The 21,940-nt window shown below is 30.8% G+C and overlaps 2 protein-coding genes across 2 annotated transcripts; both read right to left on the bottom strand.

The window, feature by feature from the left end:
* Positions 1-5,303: 5,303 nt before the first annotated feature.
* Positions 5,304-6,537, bottom strand: LOC134242404 (uncharacterized). The gene is made up of 3 exons (XM_062724474.1): positions 6,418-6,537; positions 6,078-6,216; positions 5,304-5,487 (listed from the first exon to the last, which is right to left on the bottom strand). The coding sequence occupies exons 1-3, from the start codon at positions 6,476-6,478 to the stop codon at positions 5,304-5,306; spliced, it is 384 nt and encodes a 127-aa protein (XP_062580458.1). The 5' UTR covers positions 6,479-6,537.
* Positions 6,538-10,847: 4,310 nt separating this feature from the next.
* LOC134242403 (uncharacterized) lies at positions 10,848-20,292 on the bottom strand. The gene is made up of 4 exons (XM_062724473.1): positions 20,127-20,292; positions 19,052-19,193; positions 11,928-12,061; positions 10,848-11,100 (listed from the first exon to the last, which is right to left on the bottom strand). Exons 1-4 carry the CDS (start codon positions 20,290-20,292, stop codon positions 11,015-11,017), a joined length of 528 nt encoding a protein of 175 aa, XP_062580457.1. The 3' UTR covers positions 10,848-11,014.
* Positions 20,293-21,940: the final 1,648 nt, after the last annotated feature.

Here is a 21,940-nt window from a genome sequence, read left to right as displayed (position 1 = left end):
GTGCATAGTTATAACCTGTATATAATTTTCACCCTAAAATTAGGGTGTTGCGTTTCTATTGACGGTGAGTATATAAACGCCGTATATTTCCGTTTGCTTTCACTCAATTTAGAATTCGGTCGATTGCATTTTTTTTTACAGAATCAAAAATATATGGTGGTCAGTACTTCAATTTAAAAAATGAGATTTTATTTGTTATTTAAAAGATAATACAAATTAAAAATTGCAAACTTATTGAAAAAATCTTTGATCAGCAACATATAATTGTAAATAAATAATTAAAAAACAATAATAACTTAATCTACCTGGCAAAATGGCAAACGATACAAGTAGAAAATATTCCATTCTGACTTACTTCTGTAAATTTATATGTACGAGACGTTTATGTTTACATCATTTTATAGGAATTGCGAACATTCACTTGGAAAAACCAGAATATGTTTATATACCTACATGCATGATTGCTTAAAACAGTGCGCAATATAACGTGTCACTCAGGTAACTTTTTACAAATGTTTATTTGATAATATGCCTATTGTTTTAAATTCAATTAAATTAGTTAAACTAAAACTTTACATACAAAAATCCAAATTTCTTGCGAGAATGATTTGTATCACTAATAATTCATCTTCTGACAAAAGGTTAACGTTTTCTTTTTAAATAAATGAATTGCAGTAAAACATTATAAGGAAGAATTAAATGCAGTGGTATTGAAAGGAAATTGAATATATGTATATTTATGATAATATTTTTTCAGGATAATAACTTGAAATCAACAAAGACCCATACTCTGTCAGAATGTTTCAAGTATAAATTATTGAGGTTTGTTTTGCTTCTTAAGATATATTTTATCACATTACCATTTGTTAATACATTAAATTTAATATCAAAATAATACTAATTACTTTTGAAAACGTTTCCTTTATTATGAAATGGCCGGATTGATTGATTGTTGTTTGACTCTTATTCTAGAAGGTTTACTCAAACATATACCGGTAAATGGCTTTAAATTAAGATATTCGATCGCTAAGTTGGGGCTCTATGAATAATATAGTGAAAATTAATTTCTTTAAAATCATCCTCATGCACTGTTCTCTGATCCTGTTTACCAAACAGATGAGCTGCCTATATAGCTCAGCTATAGCGGTGCCTCTTTAAGAAATGTGAATTTCACGGGTAATGTACCTGTTTAATTTTTTTACTTTCAAATGTAATATTATTAATAATTTAAAGATATGATATAATTTTTTGGAAAAAGTAGGTCCAACTTCAAGGTCAAAATTACGGGATCAAAATCATAGGCTGTTTGGAAAGTTCTTTAAGCAGATAATGTACATGTGAAATATGAGAGCACTATCTCTTCTCATTGAAAAGTTATGACCAAGTTTAAAGTTTTTGTGACAGATAGACGGGCAGTTCGACAGAGGGGAAAAATGTTAAACGAATACTTTAGTAAGATATAATGTCTCTTTGCTTTCGCAAAAACGGGGACAATAAAAAGCTGTTGCATCATCCTAAAGAGATATCCCCAATCAGTGGTCTTCATATACCCTTTCTTGTCCTTTGTATGACACAGTCTTTGCCTCTGAGATTACAAGTGCAAGTCTTAACTAGTCATTCTCTCTCTCCCTCTAAAGGTATGGAATCGAACATTACGGGGCAAACGACCATTTTTTGCGTTAGCTTAGAATTCTAAAAATAATTTCTGAGATGGCCCAAGGGTTCTTATTTCTGGAAAAAATATGTAGATTTTTCTTTGAGCCTTTGTAAAATTTGTACTGATTTTTGGGACATCACCCCCTTGACTACAAGCTGAATCATCTGTATACATGCACTACTCTCATTTCCAGTCCGCGGGATTCATTCCAGATTTAATAAATGTACCCTTAACTTCAAACAGTTACTCGATCTTACTATAATATGTTAAAAATTAACATGGCTTCAAGATCTAATTATCAGCTTTTACTTCCCCTCGCTTCCCATCACTTACCTTACTACGGTTATATTATTGAGCAACGAATTTGAACTTAAAAAAGCAGCGAAATTTTATACCCACATATATTTAATAACTTTTAAATTCAATTTAAAAAGTGACTCTCATTCCTGGCCAAATTATTCGATATAATCTGCTTTGGGCAAATTTACGCCTTTTTACAATCGCTTTGCGGATTATAAAGCGGATAAGCAAAGCGTAAAGGGGAATTTTCAGGTCAATCTAAATAAATAATGTTTTAATTTGTCGTATTTAAAGCTGAAGGTTGAGTTAAAAAGAAAATAAAATCGAGATGTTTAAGAAAACCAAAAAGAAAAAAAAAATTTAAAAGTTAAAGGATTTCATTTACTATATATTTTTTTCAAAAATTATGCATACAAAATGTTATATAAACATATTGTCAAAGTCACAAATATCATAACAGATGTCCACTGCTATTTAATTGTTGTCTGACCTGTAAATAAAAAAAATCAAATTAAATGAGGGCAAACCTTGTATATAAAGACCATCACCAACAATCACCTTTACTGACAATCAGTAGGGATGGGGATATTAAAAATTCTATACGTAAATGTATCTATAGATTTCTAATTCAAGAATTTTTTTGATATAAAACAAACAATAAACATGTCATTTATACGTTTTCTAGATTCAGGAATTACATTTTTTCATTTTAGGTTAATATTGAGTTCATTAATGACAGTCACAGAAAGTAACGGATATCCCTTGAATAAGACAAAAGAAAATTTTTTGCACATTTTCTTCTTTTAAGTTCTTTTTTATTTTAGTAATAAAAATAAAATATAACCAGAAAATAAAATATCACTTTTTTGTGTAATTTTTTCGCGACACTTTTTTCGAGTGTGAATTGAAAAATTTTCGAAATATAATCAGAAAATACACAATATCACTTTTTTGTATGCCCAAGTGTCTATGTGGTAAGAAATACCAATGAATGTTCTAGTTTTCGTAAGCTTTTTATTGAAAAATGGTTTTTTTTGTCCGTCTGTGTTTTCAAATAACAAAATAATAAAATTGATACCGAAAGCAAGTATATTTTTTTACTACCTATGGATTACTTATTAAAAATTATAATATACGTACCATTGTTGCATTTTACACCTCTCATTAATGGTTTGATTGTAGCTTGTAAATAAGAATGAACGAATGGCACTGCCTTCTCACCACACAGTTCTTTTGCTTTAATGTCCATACAAGTTGAAATTTTTTCTGTTATTCTGTAATTTATATATACAATACATGTATCAATTTTCAGATGTTAATAAGCGATTGATTTAACGTTTAAATTTTCAATCATTCTAAATAAAAAGTACTGCAGTACAAAGGCAAATGGCGACGTAAGGCTTCTTTAAACTTTATCGAATCTAAAACACCGTCCTTTTTATCACGGAAAGGATTCTATTTTACTATATAAGACATTTATATGTACCAGAGAGTACAATTCCATGTTGATGTTCTCTTTAATATCACATTGAAAATTGCAATAATTCTTTTCTTTAGAAAAAAAGGACGATTTTGCTCTGCAAACTGAATAAATCACAAGTATCGGTCCTATTGATAAGTCATCATATATGTTTTGAACACGAAGTATGTCTACAATTCAGTCACTGAAAGCCCTTCCCTAAAATCAATGTGCGTTTTGCAGTTCTAAATGAAGTTAGATTCATTTCTATTGCTATGATATGTCATCATACACTATGTTTTTGCCATCAAGGTATGTCTACAATTTAGGTTCCGATTCCAGTAAATTTCCGGATTAACCCAGATGGTTTTTGGTCTCTGTTAGAAATCTACATCTTCGCTAGCCAAGGCTTTTCGGTCCGCACCGCTCCCCATAAATGGGGAGCAGTGCGGACCGCAAACCCTTGGCTAGCGAAGATTAAAATCAAGCGATATTTGATAATTGTAAGATAGTGACGTAAGCTTTGTTTATCTATCAGATTGCATTTAAAATGCTGTAAACGAAATAAGCAAATTCAGTAAAGGAAAACAAACTTTTTCTGAACTTTAACCTGGATGGGCTATGCCAATTACTCTTGCACAATCTTGTGTGGTTATGTGCAACTCTTTTTTTCTTTTAATGATTTCTTTTTCGGTTTTTATCAACATTGAAAGGAAGAAAACTAATCGAACATTTTGAATAATACACCCCAAAATCATACTGAAGTCGTAAATCATGCTCTTCAACAAAAGGTCATTCTACATTCAATTACAGTTTTTGGGCCTTGACAGGTAAGCATTGTAGATTGAAGGTGATATATGTAACTTAATTGTAAATTGATGTATAATAAAATAAAAAAAATTAGAGTATGAAAGTTTGAAATGTAAAAATGCTAATGTTTTTACCTGCAAATTTCATCAGAAGCATCAGAACCTGTTTTGCTGTCTTGCTTTTCAATAAGTTGTGGAATAAATTTGAAACAGGGCATTATAGCTGTTTGATTTACTACAAATTTGGTCATCACACATTGGAAATTTTCAATAAATCCTTTAAAAAAAGAAAAAAAAATTTAAATTGATAACAAATATAATTATGTTTCAATCTTTTACTCTTTTATGCAATTAAATCTTTTCCTTGTGAAAAAATCAATTTGACGCATGTGAATATTTATTCTATCAAAGGAATGTTACCAATATGCATGAAATTTAATGCGAAACAAACAGAATTCAAGCTCAAGTCTCATGGAACAATTCAAATCGGGAGCAGTTAAAAAAACCTTTTGATATCAGAGGTGGAATCAGATGGCTCGAGGGAGTAAGCATCTCCTACCGACCGGTCACACTTGCTCTCGATCACAATGTTACATAGGGCATCGTGATTAATATTCTATTGCCATCAAAAGCAAGTTATGATTTCAACAGTCAACTTCTTTTCGTACAAAGCAATATACCCTTATGAATGACATTTGTGGTTCACTGATAAAGTGATAAAAATGATAAAATCTATTTTATGGTAATAATTTGATCGATACAAAGACCTAAACAACAAGTACAATCCGATTTTTAGTAGAATGCTGACTTACTCTTTTCCACTAATTGCAAGACTGTTATTTCCCCCTGTTTTTCCATCATTGCAAGAAGCACAGTTTTGTCCGGTCAGTTCAGGTATACTTTCTCCTTGATGCCAGTTAATGCTAAATCTGACGGGTTTTTTTTATTTTGACCCGAGTTTGTAATGCTCTCTATCTATTTTGTGTTGATGGACTTTCGAGCATGTTTCCTGTTCCGTATCTCCATACTTAATCTAATTATTTTCACTGAAGTATAGGAGTAAAAGATTGTTACAGTATTATCTTTCCGTTAAGGCCTCACAGTTTTGCTCTTTAAAAAAAGGTTTGAAGAATATCTTAACTTGCTTTCCCTCAGAACATAAGAACCTTCCAGCATTGACGGTTGTATCTATAGTGAGAGTGCTTGGTGATTTACAGTTATTCTTGATGTCCTTCACACAGTCGCCTAATTTCTTGTGGAAACTGTAACATTGATGGAGATATAAATAATTGCAATTTAGTCTAATTTTAAACAAAAACTGTTTACAATATCAGACATATAAAATTGAAGTAAAAAAGCGAAAGAATATAGCGGTATATTTAATAAGAGAAAGTTTTATTTTAGAGAGGTTTATTTACGATCTATTATAAATTTAATGATTTTCCTAATCAAGATCCTTACAAAATTTCATATATTTCGTTTTTTTGTATTTAAATTTAATTAATATTGGATACTGTATAAAGGGTTATTTATATTATTATTATTTTTTTTATTCTTGTGCATTGAAATTGTTTATGTTGATTTCTGCCCTTTAAATTCATGAAAACAATTTTGCCCCGTGTGTTAAATTCGCCCAGTCCTTTTTTGTTTACAATTTAGTCTAATTTTAATTAAAAACTGTTTACAATATCAGACATATAAAATTGAAGTAAAAAATGTGAAAGAATATAGCGGTATTCGTAGAGGTGGATGAGAGAGGCATCTTTATAAATTTAATGATTTTCCTATCAAGATCCTTACAAAATTTCAAACGTTTTTTGTATTTATACTAAGATGGATATATCATACTTGCCTACAGAATTTATCTAATGTGTGTTCAGTATTCAACGTCTCCATTTCTTGTGATTTCATCATTTCTACGATTTCTTGGAAATTGAATTTCTTCATACAATTCATAATCCTACTATTATCACATTTTTCAGGGACTGTCCCTGGAAAAAGTAACAAAATTAATGTATTCATGCTTAAAAAACACACAAACATAAATTGTGTACACATAGCCGCCTTACATTTGTAACAGACATTCAAAAATAGTTGTAAAATAAAGATGTCTTCAGTAAGTGAATATTTAAAAGTGAATATTTACAATATACCAATATGAAACATGATTTGATAATTCTTATTTTCCCTACCTGATACAATGACAAGCGATATAAGAAGGATAAATGTATATACCATCATTATTGATTTCATGATTATAATCCAAGTTGAATTAATTTCATTATAAAGGTAAAGTATATTTCACAATGGAAAAACCATAAGGATTGTGTGTACAGACAGATGTGCATGACTGCCTTCAAACGTCAGAAGGTGTGTATCAGAAGAATTTATAGTGTTTTATTTACAATGCTACCGTTATTCTGGAGATTACTGACTTGGTCAAGGACTTGTTAGTAAAATCTCTTTTCAATGAAATAAATATCACTTTCTTTAATCAAAACTTAGCATTTTGAAATAGGATTGATGAACGCATAAACAAATTTTATATGCCTTGTTCTTGAATTTTTCCTTTCAAACGCCTTTTTCTGCCTGTATATTGTTTTTGTTTTCTCTCAATACAGAAACAGTAGCCCACCTGGTGCATTGGTTAAAATATCGTGGAGTATGGAAATGCTGGTTTCAGTCCAGTGCAATTCCTTAAGGATTCTTCTCTTTGACTATTAAGAAATATATAATTATGCATATGTATAGAAATTGTAGTTTTCATTTGTTCTAACCGAAATAATTTTGTTTTGTCCAAATATTGAAATGGACATTCCATCACACAAACTTTTGCTTAAACTTTTTTTTTTGTGAAAAATCCTTATTAATGCGATTCTCTTCTCTCCTTTAAACATTATTCAGGATGTCAATTTAAATGTAAATGTATCGAAAAATAAAGCTGATTTCTGAAAAAAGTTTGTTCAATGTGTTATTTATCCTTATAGGACATAATTTGTAGATCACCACCGGCAAGTGGTGGCGTCTTGATATGAGTGAAAAATTCTCGAGCGGGACGTTAAACAATATACAATCCATATTATGGATATCATGATACCATGGCAGTCATTATATCGACCATAATATTTACGACAAATTGACTTCAATAGAAACTAGCTAAAGTTTACCACATCGCTGATAGTATAAAGACATGAGTAATTCGTGAACATGATATTGAAAGGAAATTGAACTGTTCGATTGTAAAAGAATTTATATTTATTTTATATGTATGTGAAGTAACATTATAATTAAGTGATAAATATATATTATTATAACAGTAACTTGATCCAAAGGGTAATATCGCGTCTTGTTTGGTCTGATGATCCGCGCCTGTCAATGAGACGTGACAGTCATTATATTTCGACTCTTTTGATGATATTGTCAACGAGACGTGACAATTGACTTCAAGTTACTGTTATAATGATAAATTTTATATACCACATTGCTGATCTAGCTAAAAAAAAGCAAAATAAAACTTAAGAGATCAATTGTACAATAAAACAGAGCATAATAAGAAGGGACATTTAAATGAATAAATATATGTGTTTTACATGTCATCAGTTTAGATAGTGAATTATAAAAACTAATTGATAAATAATCATATCTGTGATTGTGTTTTCAACAGTAAAATTGAGCTTACACAAAGTTATATAATAAATAATCATATCTGTTTACTGTGTTTTAAGTATTAAGCTTCATCAAAGTTGTTGATTTCAACGAATTTAGAAAAACGCACAATGGTCTCTAAAAAGATAGTCAAAACGCAAGTAAGCAGAGATACATTTGTAAATTATGTATATCATTTTCACAATCCGCCAGACAAAACAATGTCAAGGTTTCAAAACAGACAGGTGACTGTCTGAAGTAGAAGGGCAGTTATTTTGTTCCTACTGGTTGGCGGTTTTTATTGCGTTTGTCGTAATTAAAGTACGAGATTGAAAAGAAAGAAAAACATTTAAGGAGGAATGCCACACCAACTTTTTATTTTATAGATCTCTGAGTCAACTTTTTTAAAGAATGGTTTCAGCATTGAAAGGCCGACATTAGTTCTCAATTATTTTATATGATTTTTTTTTGTATTTTTTCAAAGAATATTAAAAAAATTATTTACTTCCAAATTAGATGCTTTCTTGCAAAAATTTTGCTGTAAATGAATGCATCACATTAATACCTAATAAAATATGTAAAAAAAAAAAAAGCTGTATAGATTTTAAATTTTTTAAAATAAAAAATTATTGATGAAAAAAAACCACATATTTGTGCATATTTTTTAGACTTGTGGTTTAAATCTTTTTAAAATCAGTCACAACTGGGGAGAACATGTTTGTTCATCACATTTATAAAAGAAATTGAAACGAAATAGCCAAATTTTAGAGAAAATATTTTTTCTAAATTTTGGCCAATCCCGATCAAAATTAAACCGATCCCAACTATGATTGTACAATTATTGAAATAAATAACATTTCCCCAAGAACACTAGTCTGATTACGTGTAGTAAGTGTTAAAACATAATTGAACTTGAGAATCAAATTGATTTCTTCATTGTAAATACAGGAAAGAGGCAATTAATTAGCATTTTATCATTTTGTGTTAATTTTGATCGGGTTCAGTTTAATTTTGATCGGGTTAGGTCCAATTATTAAAAAAATTAATTTCTCTAAAATTTCTCAATTTTATTTCAATTTCATTTTAAAATATGATTGACAAATATGTTCTTCTCAGTTGTGACTAGTTTTATGGTGTTTTTAACCATAGGTTTAAAAAATATTCACAGATAATGTGTTTTATTTTCTTAAATATTTTTATTTATAAAAAATTAAAAAGTCTAACCAGCCTTTCTTTACATATTTTATTAGATATTCATATGATGCCTTCATTAACAGCAAACTTTTAACTCGAAAACATCATATTTGGATATAAATAATTTTTTTTATTTTCTTTGAAAATATATAAAAAAGAATTAACAAAAAATAATTAAGAGCTAATATCGACCTTTCAATGCTGAAACCATTGTTTAAAAGGGGTGACTCAAAGATCTATCAAATAAAAATGTGGTGTGGCATTCCACCTTAAAGCAAGTTATGACCACAATTAAATATTAGTATACGTAAAGGTATTTCTTTGCAGAGTTTCATAATTTTGCAAAACCCCCAACTCTGTTTAGTTCATGTATAACTTAAGGCGAGTTTCTTTGGTTGATATCTTGTATGTGCATGTGTGCATGGTCTGAAAAATAAATTGTTCTTAACTCTTCTCTTACGCATTTAATAATTAATTTTAGCCAGAATTAAAGCTGAACTTTAAGGGAAGTTTTATTGATTGAATACATGCATATGGAATTAAATCCGTGTTACTGATACTTCAGATTTATACATATTGCATCGAATAATGTAACAAATAAACTGTTAATTACCGTCTTGTTTTTGATTCCCAGAGGAAGCAACATTAAGTAAAATATTTCTGTTTATTTACAAATTCAAAGAACACAGAAACAGATTTATATTGCTAAGGTTACTTCCCCTGTTACTGATAAAGTTATAATAACAATCCAAACAAACGATTTTAATTGCATTTTTGTGGAACGTTTTGATTTTCCTGGTTATTTTGATCATTTAAAATCAAACAAATTTTTTTTTCGTATTATCTAAAAGACTCTAGGTGAGAAATAATATGTTAATTGCCACTTTAAACATTTGATCACCCTTGGCCCTATAGCATATGTAGTAAAGTAGATGTTCTTGTCTAGAGTTCATAGACCAAGTTTAAGGGAAGATCTGTAGTATTTACTCTCTCTCTATCTCTCTCTAAAAGTATGGAATCAAGCGTTATTGGACCATTTCTTTCAAGAAGCTTAAGTTTGATAAGAATGTTTTTATTAATTTTCGAAGTGACATAAGGGCTGGGACGATACAACTTTTTCTATATCGATACGTATCAAGATATTTGAGCCACGATAGGATATGTATCACGATATATTTAATTGCTAATAAGATATTTTTTTGCATTGAAATAAACAAATTATTTATTTGCAAATAAGAATAATTTATTCAAAATAGTTGTTTATAAATTGTAAAACAAAAATATTTTACTCAAGTGGTGTTCATTATTGTTTATTTCATATCCATATTTATATTTAGCTTATTTATTTTATATATTACACCCAAAATGTTAAATAAACAAAACAAAAACAAAAAACAGAAGTAAGATTTTTTGGGCGATATTTCGATAATTCTTCATATGTTTCGATATGCGTATCGTCCTCACAGATATCACGATATATCGATATATCGTCCCAGCCCTAAGAGACATCATGAAAAAAACTTGCTTATCTTTGAACCTTTGTTAAAATTTTACATACTGATACATAAACTCAAGTCTTCAAAATCTGTATCTAAAAGAAAATTAATTCTATTACTTCTCTCTTTATTGCCAACTACAATAATGTTCTCACTTTACTAGGATAAGAGACTTCACAAACAACGAAACCGTCATGCATCCAAGTTATTTATTTTATTTAATGCTTCTATACATCTCGCTATAGTGTTTATTAGTGGGGCGGAGTCTCTTAAGCATTTAACTTTGTCGGGTATTGTCGCACTCAATTACCTTTCCAAATTGTTTTTGAAGATCCATTTACAATTTCAATTTTGAATAGCTTTAGGTAAATTAAAATGATAAAATTAAAAAGGAGAAGTATTTTAAAAGGGAAATGAGAGTACGCAATTTATTCTGTAGTTTTTTCTTCAGTCATCATGCATACAAAATATTATATAAACAAATTGTAAAGGTCACAAATATCATAAGAGATGTCCACTGCTGTTTAATTGTTGTCTGACCTGTAAACACGAAAAATCAAATTAACTGAAGACAGGCTTATATATAAAAATCATCATCAATTATTTTACAATCTGTAGGGATGAAAACATTTTAAGCATGATAGGCATTCTATAAGAAAGATTTTCCATAGGACTGCTTAATCAAGAAGTATTCGAGTATAAAAAATTTAGCATATAAAAGTATGGATGGATCAAAGACGTAATAAAGCTGGTCATACCCCTAACAGATTCAGGAATTACATGCTCTTTTCAGCTCAATATTGAATCTATAAATAAATAACATTAACTAACTGATGTCCCTTGAAAATCTCAACAGAAAATTATGCTCATTTCAAATTCTTTTCAAATTATAATATTCATGAAATTAAGAGAAAATAAGTATCGTTGTAGAAATATTTTACGCTCTATTTAGAGCTAGGTTTAAAACAGGTAATATGTTTCAAAAATCACATAAAATTTTTCTTATTTTCACAAAATATCTTTTGTATGATCATGTGTCCAGTTTTATTCGTTTACTATAATTTTTCAGAATTAAAGAATGTTCTAATAATGATAAGCTTTTTATTGATACATGTTTCTTTTTTTGCATGTGCACTTTATTATTATATAAAAAAGGCATTAAATTTATTTGCAACAAATAACCAGAAGGATGAATTAAACTAAATCAACTTAAATTTGCGTGTTTCTTAAGATATTTTTAAACTAATGTACAGTAGTTGTTAGAGTAAAAAAAAAAAAAAGTTTTGGTATCATACCATTTTGTTTACTGTGTGGCAATAAAGTATTACTAACAATGAATTATTTATTATAAATTATCCAATACATACCATTGTCGCATTTTATGCCTTTCATTAATGGTTTGATCGAGGCTTGTACATAAGAACGAATAAATGGTACCGTCTTTTCGTCACAAAGTTCTTTTGTTTTATCTTCCATACAAGTTGTTATTTTTTCTGTTATTCTGTAAATTCATACAATAGCAACTTTCAAATGTTAATAAACGAATACAGTGTAATTTAAAGTTTCAATTTTGAATTACACTATACTAAAGGTACTACAGAATAGAACAAAATGCGACGTTTGCCTTGTTCGGTCTTTATCACAACTAATCTAAAATTCTTTTCCTTTCCCTTTTTATTTTAATTTTTGAACTCTATTTATAGAGAAAGGTCTCTATTTTTCTACAGAAAATATGCATATGTATCTGATAGTAAAATACCATAATAATTTTGCAAATAGTGTTTTCTCTGACATCACTTTAAAATGGCAACATTTCTTTTATTTAGATTATTTGGACGATTTTCCTTTTGCAATAAAAAATAAGGATTCAACAAAGTTGGAGAGTATATATCAATTCAAAGTTTAAAGATAACGTAAGTAGTCTGCTGTTGAACGGAGTCCCTAGAATAAAGAGTCTCAAGTGAAAAAAAACACCTATACTTTAAATTCTCGAAGCAAGGTTTTGTTTTGTACTGTTTTAAAACTAACTTTTGTGATCAATATAAAGCTAAGTACATAGAATTAAAAGCATTATAAAAACAATTTCTTCACTGAATTAAATTTAATTTAAGCGTTTCATCAGAAAATACAGGACCGTTTTAAATTGTAATTCTAAATTTGCAGTATTTCATACTCTAAGTATTCTCCGTTCAAACAAATTTAAATCAGGATATTTTCTCTTAAAAGAGCTCTCATAATCTTTGTTGAAGATTACAAGTTTTCCATCTGTTGCTTAGGTCTTCGGCAGTCTCGTTTAAAGTCATCATTTCGTGAGGTCTATGGTCGATACAATGACCTTGTCCTTGTCAGCAAATAAATTTATCATTGAGTCAAATGCTGACTGACATTTTTCATACTAATTTTTATTGTATTATTTAAACCCTGAATTGACGACTGATTTTTCCATTATTCCCTTATCACGACAAAGAAAATACGAGGGTGTGACCGTCAGGCAGGGGATGCTTTCTCCTCCATGGGACCTGATTCCACCTCTGATGTTTTGGAGGACGGTATTTGCTCTGCTCCTATTTTGTATTGTTTTATGGGATTTTGATCTTGAATACTGTTCGTTATCTCCACACGTTTTAACTCTAATATCCAGTAGATAGTTTCCGCTAGATATTGATTCTGCGGCTTAAAATGTCACACTCTCTGGTTTGTCTTGTTCTACAAGGTTGAGGCGTGGACTACAAAGGGCTTAACCCAAATATTTTGTTCCCTCTTGCCTGCAATAACAAACCTATAAAAGATCTTCTGAAAAGAATTCTAGAATCCTTAGATTGGTTCTGCAAGGTTTGATAGCTGATAACCTTTCATTGTGTGCCATGCAGTTCCACATACAGATAGATTCCTTCCAGAGTGGTGAACAAATTTTAAAATGCGGTAATTTTGATGACACTAAATATGTTATAGCCATCAAACCCCGTGGGGATCCGGGTTAGAATAGGTCCTCAGTACCCCCTTGCTTGTCGTAAAAGGCGAATAAATGGGGCGGTCCTTCGGATGAGACCGTATAAACCGATGCCCTGTGTCACAGAAGGTGTAGCACGATAAAGATCCCTCCCTGCCGAGCTTAGGCAAAAATTTGCAGCCCTTCACTGGCAATGGTGACGTCTCCATATCAGTGAAATATTCTGGAGAGGGACGTTAAACAGTTTACAATTACAATTATAGCCATCAAGTGTGTTTACACATTCGGTTCCGGTTCTAGTAAATTCCCGAATAAACATTATAATGGTTTTAAAATTCTCTATCAATTTCTAATAACTGTAAAGATTTCACTAAGCTCTGTTGATCTTTCGAACTATATTTATTTAAAGCCATACATGGCGTAACTGATAAAAAAAAATATTTTTGTGAAAAATATAAAATAAGTAAAGAAATATAGTTAATACATTGAAATTAAAACTTTTCATACAATTCTGAACACGGAGAACACCTCGTTTTATCTAAAAATACAATTTTATATTCTCTGTAATGTGTTATTATGTTCCCCAAACGAAGTTGGGGAACATATTGTTTTTACTCTGTTTCTTATTATTATTATTAAGGTCTTCCGTCTTCACGGAAGACCTTATAGTGATTCTACTGTTTCTTATTATTATTATTATTATTTTTCATTTTTATTTTTTTGACCTTTTCAAATCGCGTTTTCTCGAAAACTACTCAATGAATTTCAGCCAAATTTTCAGGAAATATGTGTTGTACCATGCCATTTTGAAATATGAAAAGAAATTGGAAAAATTCACTTCCGGTCAGGAATTATTGCAAAATTTCATTTTTTCCACTAAAAACCTATTCCGTGAATGTTCTCAGAAACTATAAAAGGTAGGATTCTCAAACTTTCAGATATGATAGAGGTTGGTTTGTAGATGTGTGATAAGAACATTTCGTGTGTCGTCGCCACTTCCGGTCGTCACAGGAAGTGATTGAAAAAGGGTAATTTTTTGAACTTTTTTGTTTTTTGACATTTTTTATTGATATTAAAAAGAATAATAGAGACATATTTGAGAATGATAAATATGTAATTTGATTTAGAATCGAAAATGCCCACCTCGAGATATTCGCATTTAAAAATTTGAAGTGGTGGTCCCCAATGGCGTAATGGTAAGCGCGTTGGATTTCCACGCTGGCGACCCGGGTTCCATCCCCCATATGTCCGAAATTTTTTTTTATCACTTTTTCATTTCGATTTTACGTTTTTCTTTTAGAATCGGACGGAAGACCTCTCGTTGCTCGCAACGAGTTTCTTTTCTAGTTAAGGTCTTCCGTCTCCAACGGAAGACCTTATTGTTTTCGTACGGTTTCTTTTTCCCTTTTATTATTCCAACCAATTTTGTGCACGCAAATTCTCAGAAATGGCTCGTCCAAATTTCACGAAACTTTCAGATCTGGTAGGTATTGATCTGAACCTTATTGGAAATTTTTTTGATTGATGACGTCACTTCTTATCTCGAGATATTAAGGATTTTCTGATTTTCAGAGGGTCGGCTTGTCCAGGAAACTCCTCCGAAACGACTTAAGATATCGACTTAAGATTTTCAGTGAAAATAAAGGAAGGTTTGATGAGTTGTAATTGGGTCTCCAAATCTTTCTAGCGCAAAAGGCGCCGGAGCTCGGTAGGGCCCGAAAAAATGTCTCAGAAATATCTCACAAAATTTGACACATTTTGTTTCATATCTTCTCACCTGTTCATAATTTGTTAAAGCATATTGAAGAAAAAATGTACAAAATTATAATACCTTTCATTTGATACCAATAAAATGGGGCTGCCCCTCAAATAAGGGGCTCAGAGGGACCAAAATTCTTTTATCTATAACTCTCTAAAGATCGATATTTTGTTATATATTACTGAAGCAAAAGTAGTCATCTTAACAGTTTGCAACAATATATCATAAAATTTTGGTCATATGTTATGTAATTAGGGGTCACAAGGGGCCAGAATGTCAAATCTTTGACGCTTTATATCTCAAAAAGGGGGAATATTTTGAAAAGCAATATTGAAGAAAAGATTGTCAGAATAATGTTCTAAACAATATTCAAACTTTGAATTTTTGTAAAACGGCCCCATTAAGGACTTGTAGGGGTGGCCCCTAAATATTTCCATTTTGCATATCTCCACAACGAAAAGAAATCTCTGAATAGATACTGAATAAAAAATCTTCAAAATCACAAGACTTTTAATTTGATACCAAAAAATGGGACTGACCCCTCAAATTAGGGGCTCAGAGGGGCCAAAAGTCTTTTATCTATAACTCTCTAATGATCAATATTTTGTTATATATTACTGAAGCAAAAGTAGTCATCTTAACAATTTGCAACAATACATGATAAAATTTTGATCATATGTCACGTAATTAGGGGTCACAAGGGGCCAGAATGTCAAATCTTTGACGCTTTATATCTCAAAAAGGGGGAATATTTTAAATAGCAATATTGAAGAAAAGATGGTCAGAATAATGTTCAAAACAATATCCATACTTTGGATTTTTGTAAAACGACCCCATTAAGGACTTGTAGGGGTGGCCCCATAACATTTCCGTTAAGCATATCTCCACAACAAATAAAAATCTTCGTTTAAATACGTTTAAAAACGAATAAATACTGAACAAAAAATCTTCGAAATCACAAGACCTTTCATTTGATACCAAAAAATGGGGTTGACCTCTCAAATTAGGGGCTCAGAAGGGCTAAAACTCTTTATCTATAACTCTCTAATGATCAATATTTTGTTATACATCACTGAAGCAAAAAGTAGTCATCTTAATGATTTGCAACAATATATTATAAAATTTTGGTCATATTTTATGGATATAAGGGTTGCAAGGGGCCAAAATGCTATATTTTTTATGCTTTACGTCTCGAAAAGGGGAAACATTTTTATAAGTCATATTGAACAAAAGATGTTCAGACTATCGTGATAAATATCAGAAACTTTAAATTTGATGAAGAAAAACTTAAAGTCTTTCTCTTTTAACTAATATCTCAGTCAAAATCACATCTCAACATATCGAGAAATTCAACGGAAGACCTACTCGTTGCTCGCAACGAAATCTCATCTAGTTAAGGTCTTCCGACTTCCTTCGGAAGACCTTATTGTTTTCCTTCTGTTTTTTATTATTATTATTCTTTTTTCATAGTACAGCCGATATCTCAGCTATGCGTGGACAGATTTCAAAGATTTTCTCAGGGAAGATGCATCATGAGAATATCTCCAGACGTGTTTTTCATTTTTTCAAAATTCACTTCCGTTCGTGATTTTTGGGGATTTTTGTATTTTTTAAAAGGCATTTTGTCCAGCAGTTTTCTCGAGAACGGTTAAAGATGTGAAAGTGAAACTCACTGAGGTGATAGAACATCGAACTCCGTTCTGGGCAACGACCTTTATTTTTCGTCGTCGGCACTTCCTGTCGTAAACGGAAGTGAATTCAAAAAGTCACATTTCTCAACTTTTTTGTTTTTCAATATTTTCCTTTAGTATTTACAAGGTTTATATTGTGTCGTATGAGAATTCTAAATATGTGTTTAGTATCTTGATGCGTACATATATTAAAAAGATATGACCGAACCAAACTTTGTCCCACTGTCTGGGGTTCGAATCCCGCTGTGGGCGTTCGATTTTTTTTATCTTTGTTTCTGTCTTTTTTCAGTTGCAAATAACTTTTCTCTCTTTTTTAACATGTATGGAAGATTTTGCCGATTTTTAAAAGCTATTTTTGAGATATTTTGAGGAAAGCATGTAATAATCATGAGGTATGTTATGAGGCTGCTGTAAATGAACGTAAACGAACAAAAATACATTCTGAAATTTTATGGGATGACGTAGCATAGAATTCTAATGAAAATCGGTCGGAAGACCTGCTTGTTGCACCAGCAACAAGAACGCATCTAGTTATTATTATTTTTCTTCTTCTTCCTGGGTACTTTTTTGTCCGGGAATGATCTTGTAAACTGTTCGTCCAAGGTAGGTAAAACCTTTTTAGGGTAAGTAGACATGTTATGCAGATTTGCGGAATCAAGGTCATTTTGCGCGCACGTGCTTGCAAGAGCGCGCACGTGCAACACTTGAAATAACCAATATAATAGAAATAGTCGGAACTTTTCTATTTTTTGATAAAATGCTTTGAAACTCATAATGTAAGGATACATTAGTAGTATAGACAAGATGGCATGGTCAAAATAGCAAGATCTCACGCGCATGCACGTGCGCTTTGCTCTGATTGGCTGAAACTAAAGTCTCAATATCTTTCTTGTTTCTTGTCATAATCTTTTGAAATTTTGAACATGGTCCTACATTATGAAGATCTACAGCACGATATATTAAAATTTTAATAAAAGCATGCGCATGCGCACGTGCTGTAATCTGATTGGCTAAAACTTTAAATGGCTATATCTGCTTTGTTTTTTGACGAAATGCTTTGAAATTTAAAACATAGTCATGCATTACGATATCCTAAAATATGATATAGAAAATATTCATGAAATCACGCGCATGCACGTGTGCTGCAATCTGATTGGCTGAAACTTCAAATGGCTATAACTCTCTTGTTTTTCAACCAAACAGGATGAGATTTAGAACTTGGATAAATATAAGGGACTCCTACAAGAAGGTGTAGTCATTATGCACGTGCTTGCACGTGCGTGCACGTGAAATGAGTAAAATAAAAAAAATACACTCGAATGAGTGCATTTTTTAATACTTTTGGATTAAATGCTTTGATATTATTAAAATTTAAGATAGTGTAGACAAGATAATATGGTCGTTACGCACATGAACACGCGTGCAATGCCTATTTTTTAAATATATTTTGTATTTTTCTTGGAAGACCTTGATTAAGTCTAAATTCCATAAAGTATTTCTTATTTAATAGAGATAACAGGGAATATGGCACCAAAAGGGAGTTGGGGAGCGTTTGGGGAACATCTGTAACGGTCCCCGTTACAATTAGCACTAGTTTAAATCTTTTGTATTTTCTTCCGAGTCGGAGAAAATTCCGAGAATCCAAATTAAATTGTGATTACTTTATAACGCAATTGACTTAGATTTTGTAATCTACGGAAAACTTTTATCTTTATATAAAGTAATGATACAAATAATAAGTTCTTATAATTGTAGTCTAATAATTTTTATTGTACATACGCCATATATGGCTTTAATGTTGTATAAGCCAAATAAGCAAACGTAGAAAAAAAACGAATTTTTGTGAATTTCTTTCTGATTAAATCTGAATCTCTTTCATAATTTTGAGCAGATATGACCACATTTTCATTAATATCTCTTTTGTTTTTCATAAAAACTTTAACACAGAGGACACATTGAGACAAATACTATCAATACTATCAATTAATATCCTTGAAACAAAAACGGTCATAGTATAGTACATTTAATAACACATTTGATTACCGATATATTCTTTGGGGGGGCGGGGGGGCTAGATAAAAATATATTTACCCGCATGTTTCCCCAGAGACTTCAGAACCCGTTTTGTTGTCTTGGTTTTTAATAAGTTGTAGGATAAATTTGTAACAGGGCATGATAGCTTCTTGGTTCTCCACAAAATTGATTATCACACATTGGAAATTTTCAACAAATCCTATTTGAAAAAGCATGAATTTATAACATTAATACTTTTGTTAACTTCTTCTGTCATTCTTTTATGTATTTAGAATATGAAAATAACGAACAGCATTCAAGCTAAGGCCATTGGAAGGATACAAACCGGGATCAGAGCGGAACATGTTCTCTATTATATCAGAGGTAGGATCATATGATATGAATGAGTAAGGATCCCCTAGCTACCGCCCGGTTACACCCGGTCTCATTCACAAAATAGTGTAGGGCGTCAATTATTCCGCAGCAATCTAGCCCACTGTTCCAATACTGACAGGAACCGCAAATGAAGATTTAATTAACAATGTAATATTTTCCTTATCATTTATCGCTTTGGGCAGTTGTGTTAGTTTCAGAAACATTGTAAATTAAAGGTGCTTTTCTACCGTCAAATTCCTTTCTTGGGTAGTAATACACCTTTATCACTTGTATATGCGGTTTATGCCTCCAGTTCGATCCAGTACTTAAAGAAATGCTACAAGTACGGGAAATACCTGATAAAAGATAAACATATGACAAATACGTTGACGGTAAAAAAAAATAAAAGTCTATATTCAATTCATCATTTTACAAGGTCTATGGTCGATAAGTGAAAATGACAGAAAATACAATCATTAAGTTAGCTGCTGTCAAACTTTTTTCCATCCTAATCATAACAAGGAAGGAACTGTGGTTTTGGTCTGTCGGTAAAATGATGCCTTACTCCTTCATGGCATCTAATCCCAACTCTGATGTTTTAGGCTAGAGGTCTTTGATTGTTCTGTTCCTGATTAATTTTGATTGACTCTTGGGCATGAAAATTATTCGCTATCCACATCTTTCATTAAATTAACTTTATTAAATTCATTGAATAAAAATAGTTTTCTTTCCGTTAAGGTCTCACCACTTTGCCCTTTAGAATATTATTACACCTTACCTTGCCTTCCCTCTGAACATAAGAAGCTTCCAGCATTAACACTTGTATCTATAGAGAGTGTATTCGATGTTTTGCAGGTTTTATTGCTGTCCTTCAAACAGTCGCTTAATTTCTTTTGATTACTGTACCATTGACTAAGAAGTATGAAATTAACAATTAAGTCCATAATTTGTTTACAATATCAGATATATACAATTAATGTCAGATAGAAGAAGAATAAATAATTTAATGCATATGTACGTCAAAGACTTCTTATGAATTTAATATTTTACCAATCTATATAATTTACAGAAATTTTCAGAAGATTTGATTTTCGTAAGATCCTGACATAATTCCAATTATTGCATTGTGTTAGATCTAAAATGGATATATCATACTTGCCTACAAAATTCATCTGTTGCGTTTTCAGTATTCATCGCCTTCAAATCTTGTGATTTAAACATTTGTACGATTTCTTGAAAAGGAAATTCCTTCGCGCAATTGATAAACCTATTATAATCACATTCTTGAGATACTGTTCCTGGAAAAAAAAATCAACAAAACTAAAAAGAAAGAAACAAACATGAAATAAGCATGAATTGTGTGCATAGAGCATATTTAACACACATTAAAAAATGATTGTAAATAAAGTAGGTGTCTTTAATAAGTAAATATTTACAGCATAACAATATGAAATATTACTTGATAATTTTTAATTTCCCTACCTGGAACGATGGCAAGCAATACAAGAAGGATAAATACATGTACCATTATTACAGATTTCACGACTATAATCCAAGTAAAATTTACTTCTTTATATACTTAATGTTTATTTCATAATGGAAAAACTAAACAGATTTTGTGTACAGTCATCTGCGAATGACTGCCTCAATGATTCAGAAAGTGCGTATTATGTTATCCCACCTCGGATGTTTTGAAGGTCCGTGTTTGCTCAGTTCCTATTTTGAAAAATAAAGAGTTAAAATTTTTGAATTTGCTAAAGAACATTTTTTTTTATTTTGAACTCCCAGACGCTGAGGTCGATATGAACAGGAAGATTTGAGCACTTTGTCAGAAGAAATTTTACGTCTTACAAGAATATTAAGGAATCGTAAAAGGCAGAGATGGGTTCAATTTCTTTAAAAAGTAATTAATTAAAGTACAACTACTTTGACATTTTTTCTTCAATTAAAATACAGGCTTTCTAAGACATGTATTTATATTCAAATATTTACATTCGCTGCGTTTTTCTAGTAAGCTTACTGTGAAATTGATTTGAAAAACATTTTCGTGTATACTCACGCGAAGAAATATACACGGAGAAACGTGCGTTAACGTGACGTCACAATGAGACTGCAGCGACGTTAGTAAAATGCAATAATATAGGGCAGCGAGAAATTCAAATATTGAGTATATTTAAGTTTCCTCCAAACAGGTAAAATGTAAATATAAGGAATGTTTTTAAGTTTAGTGCGAATTATTGGTGTGAGAATCACACAGACTTGCACGTAGGCATATTTTTCATGAAGCGCTAGCGCGCTTCATGAAATATGCCTACGTGACAAGTCTGTGTGATTCACACACCAATAACTCACACAAAACTAAAGATATTCCTTAAATATCACAATTAATTTACAAAAGTAATTTTAAAATTAAATTACAAATTTAAATTTGATTTTTCAAATTTATTTCTTGTCAATGTATATACATAGCAGGGATCATTAATTTTTATATAAGCTCAACCATTGCACAAACAATACAAGAAATAATATAATATCGGCAGTGTGTATATTCTTTGTTTTAAGTATAAAATTGTTATTTACAAAATATCAAAG

The sequence above is a fragment of the Saccostrea cucullata genome, unplaced genomic scaffold (assembly GCF_032062105.1).
Source record: "Saccostrea cucullata isolate Sc308-1 unplaced genomic scaffold, CSIRO_AGI_Scuc_v1 ctg268, whole genome shotgun sequence".
In the NCBI taxonomy this organism is placed as follows: domain Eukaryota; kingdom Metazoa; phylum Mollusca; class Bivalvia; order Ostreida; family Ostreidae; genus Saccostrea; species Saccostrea cuccullata.
Note: the sequence above shows the minus strand (reverse complement) of the source record. Positions and strands in the feature narration are given on the sequence as shown.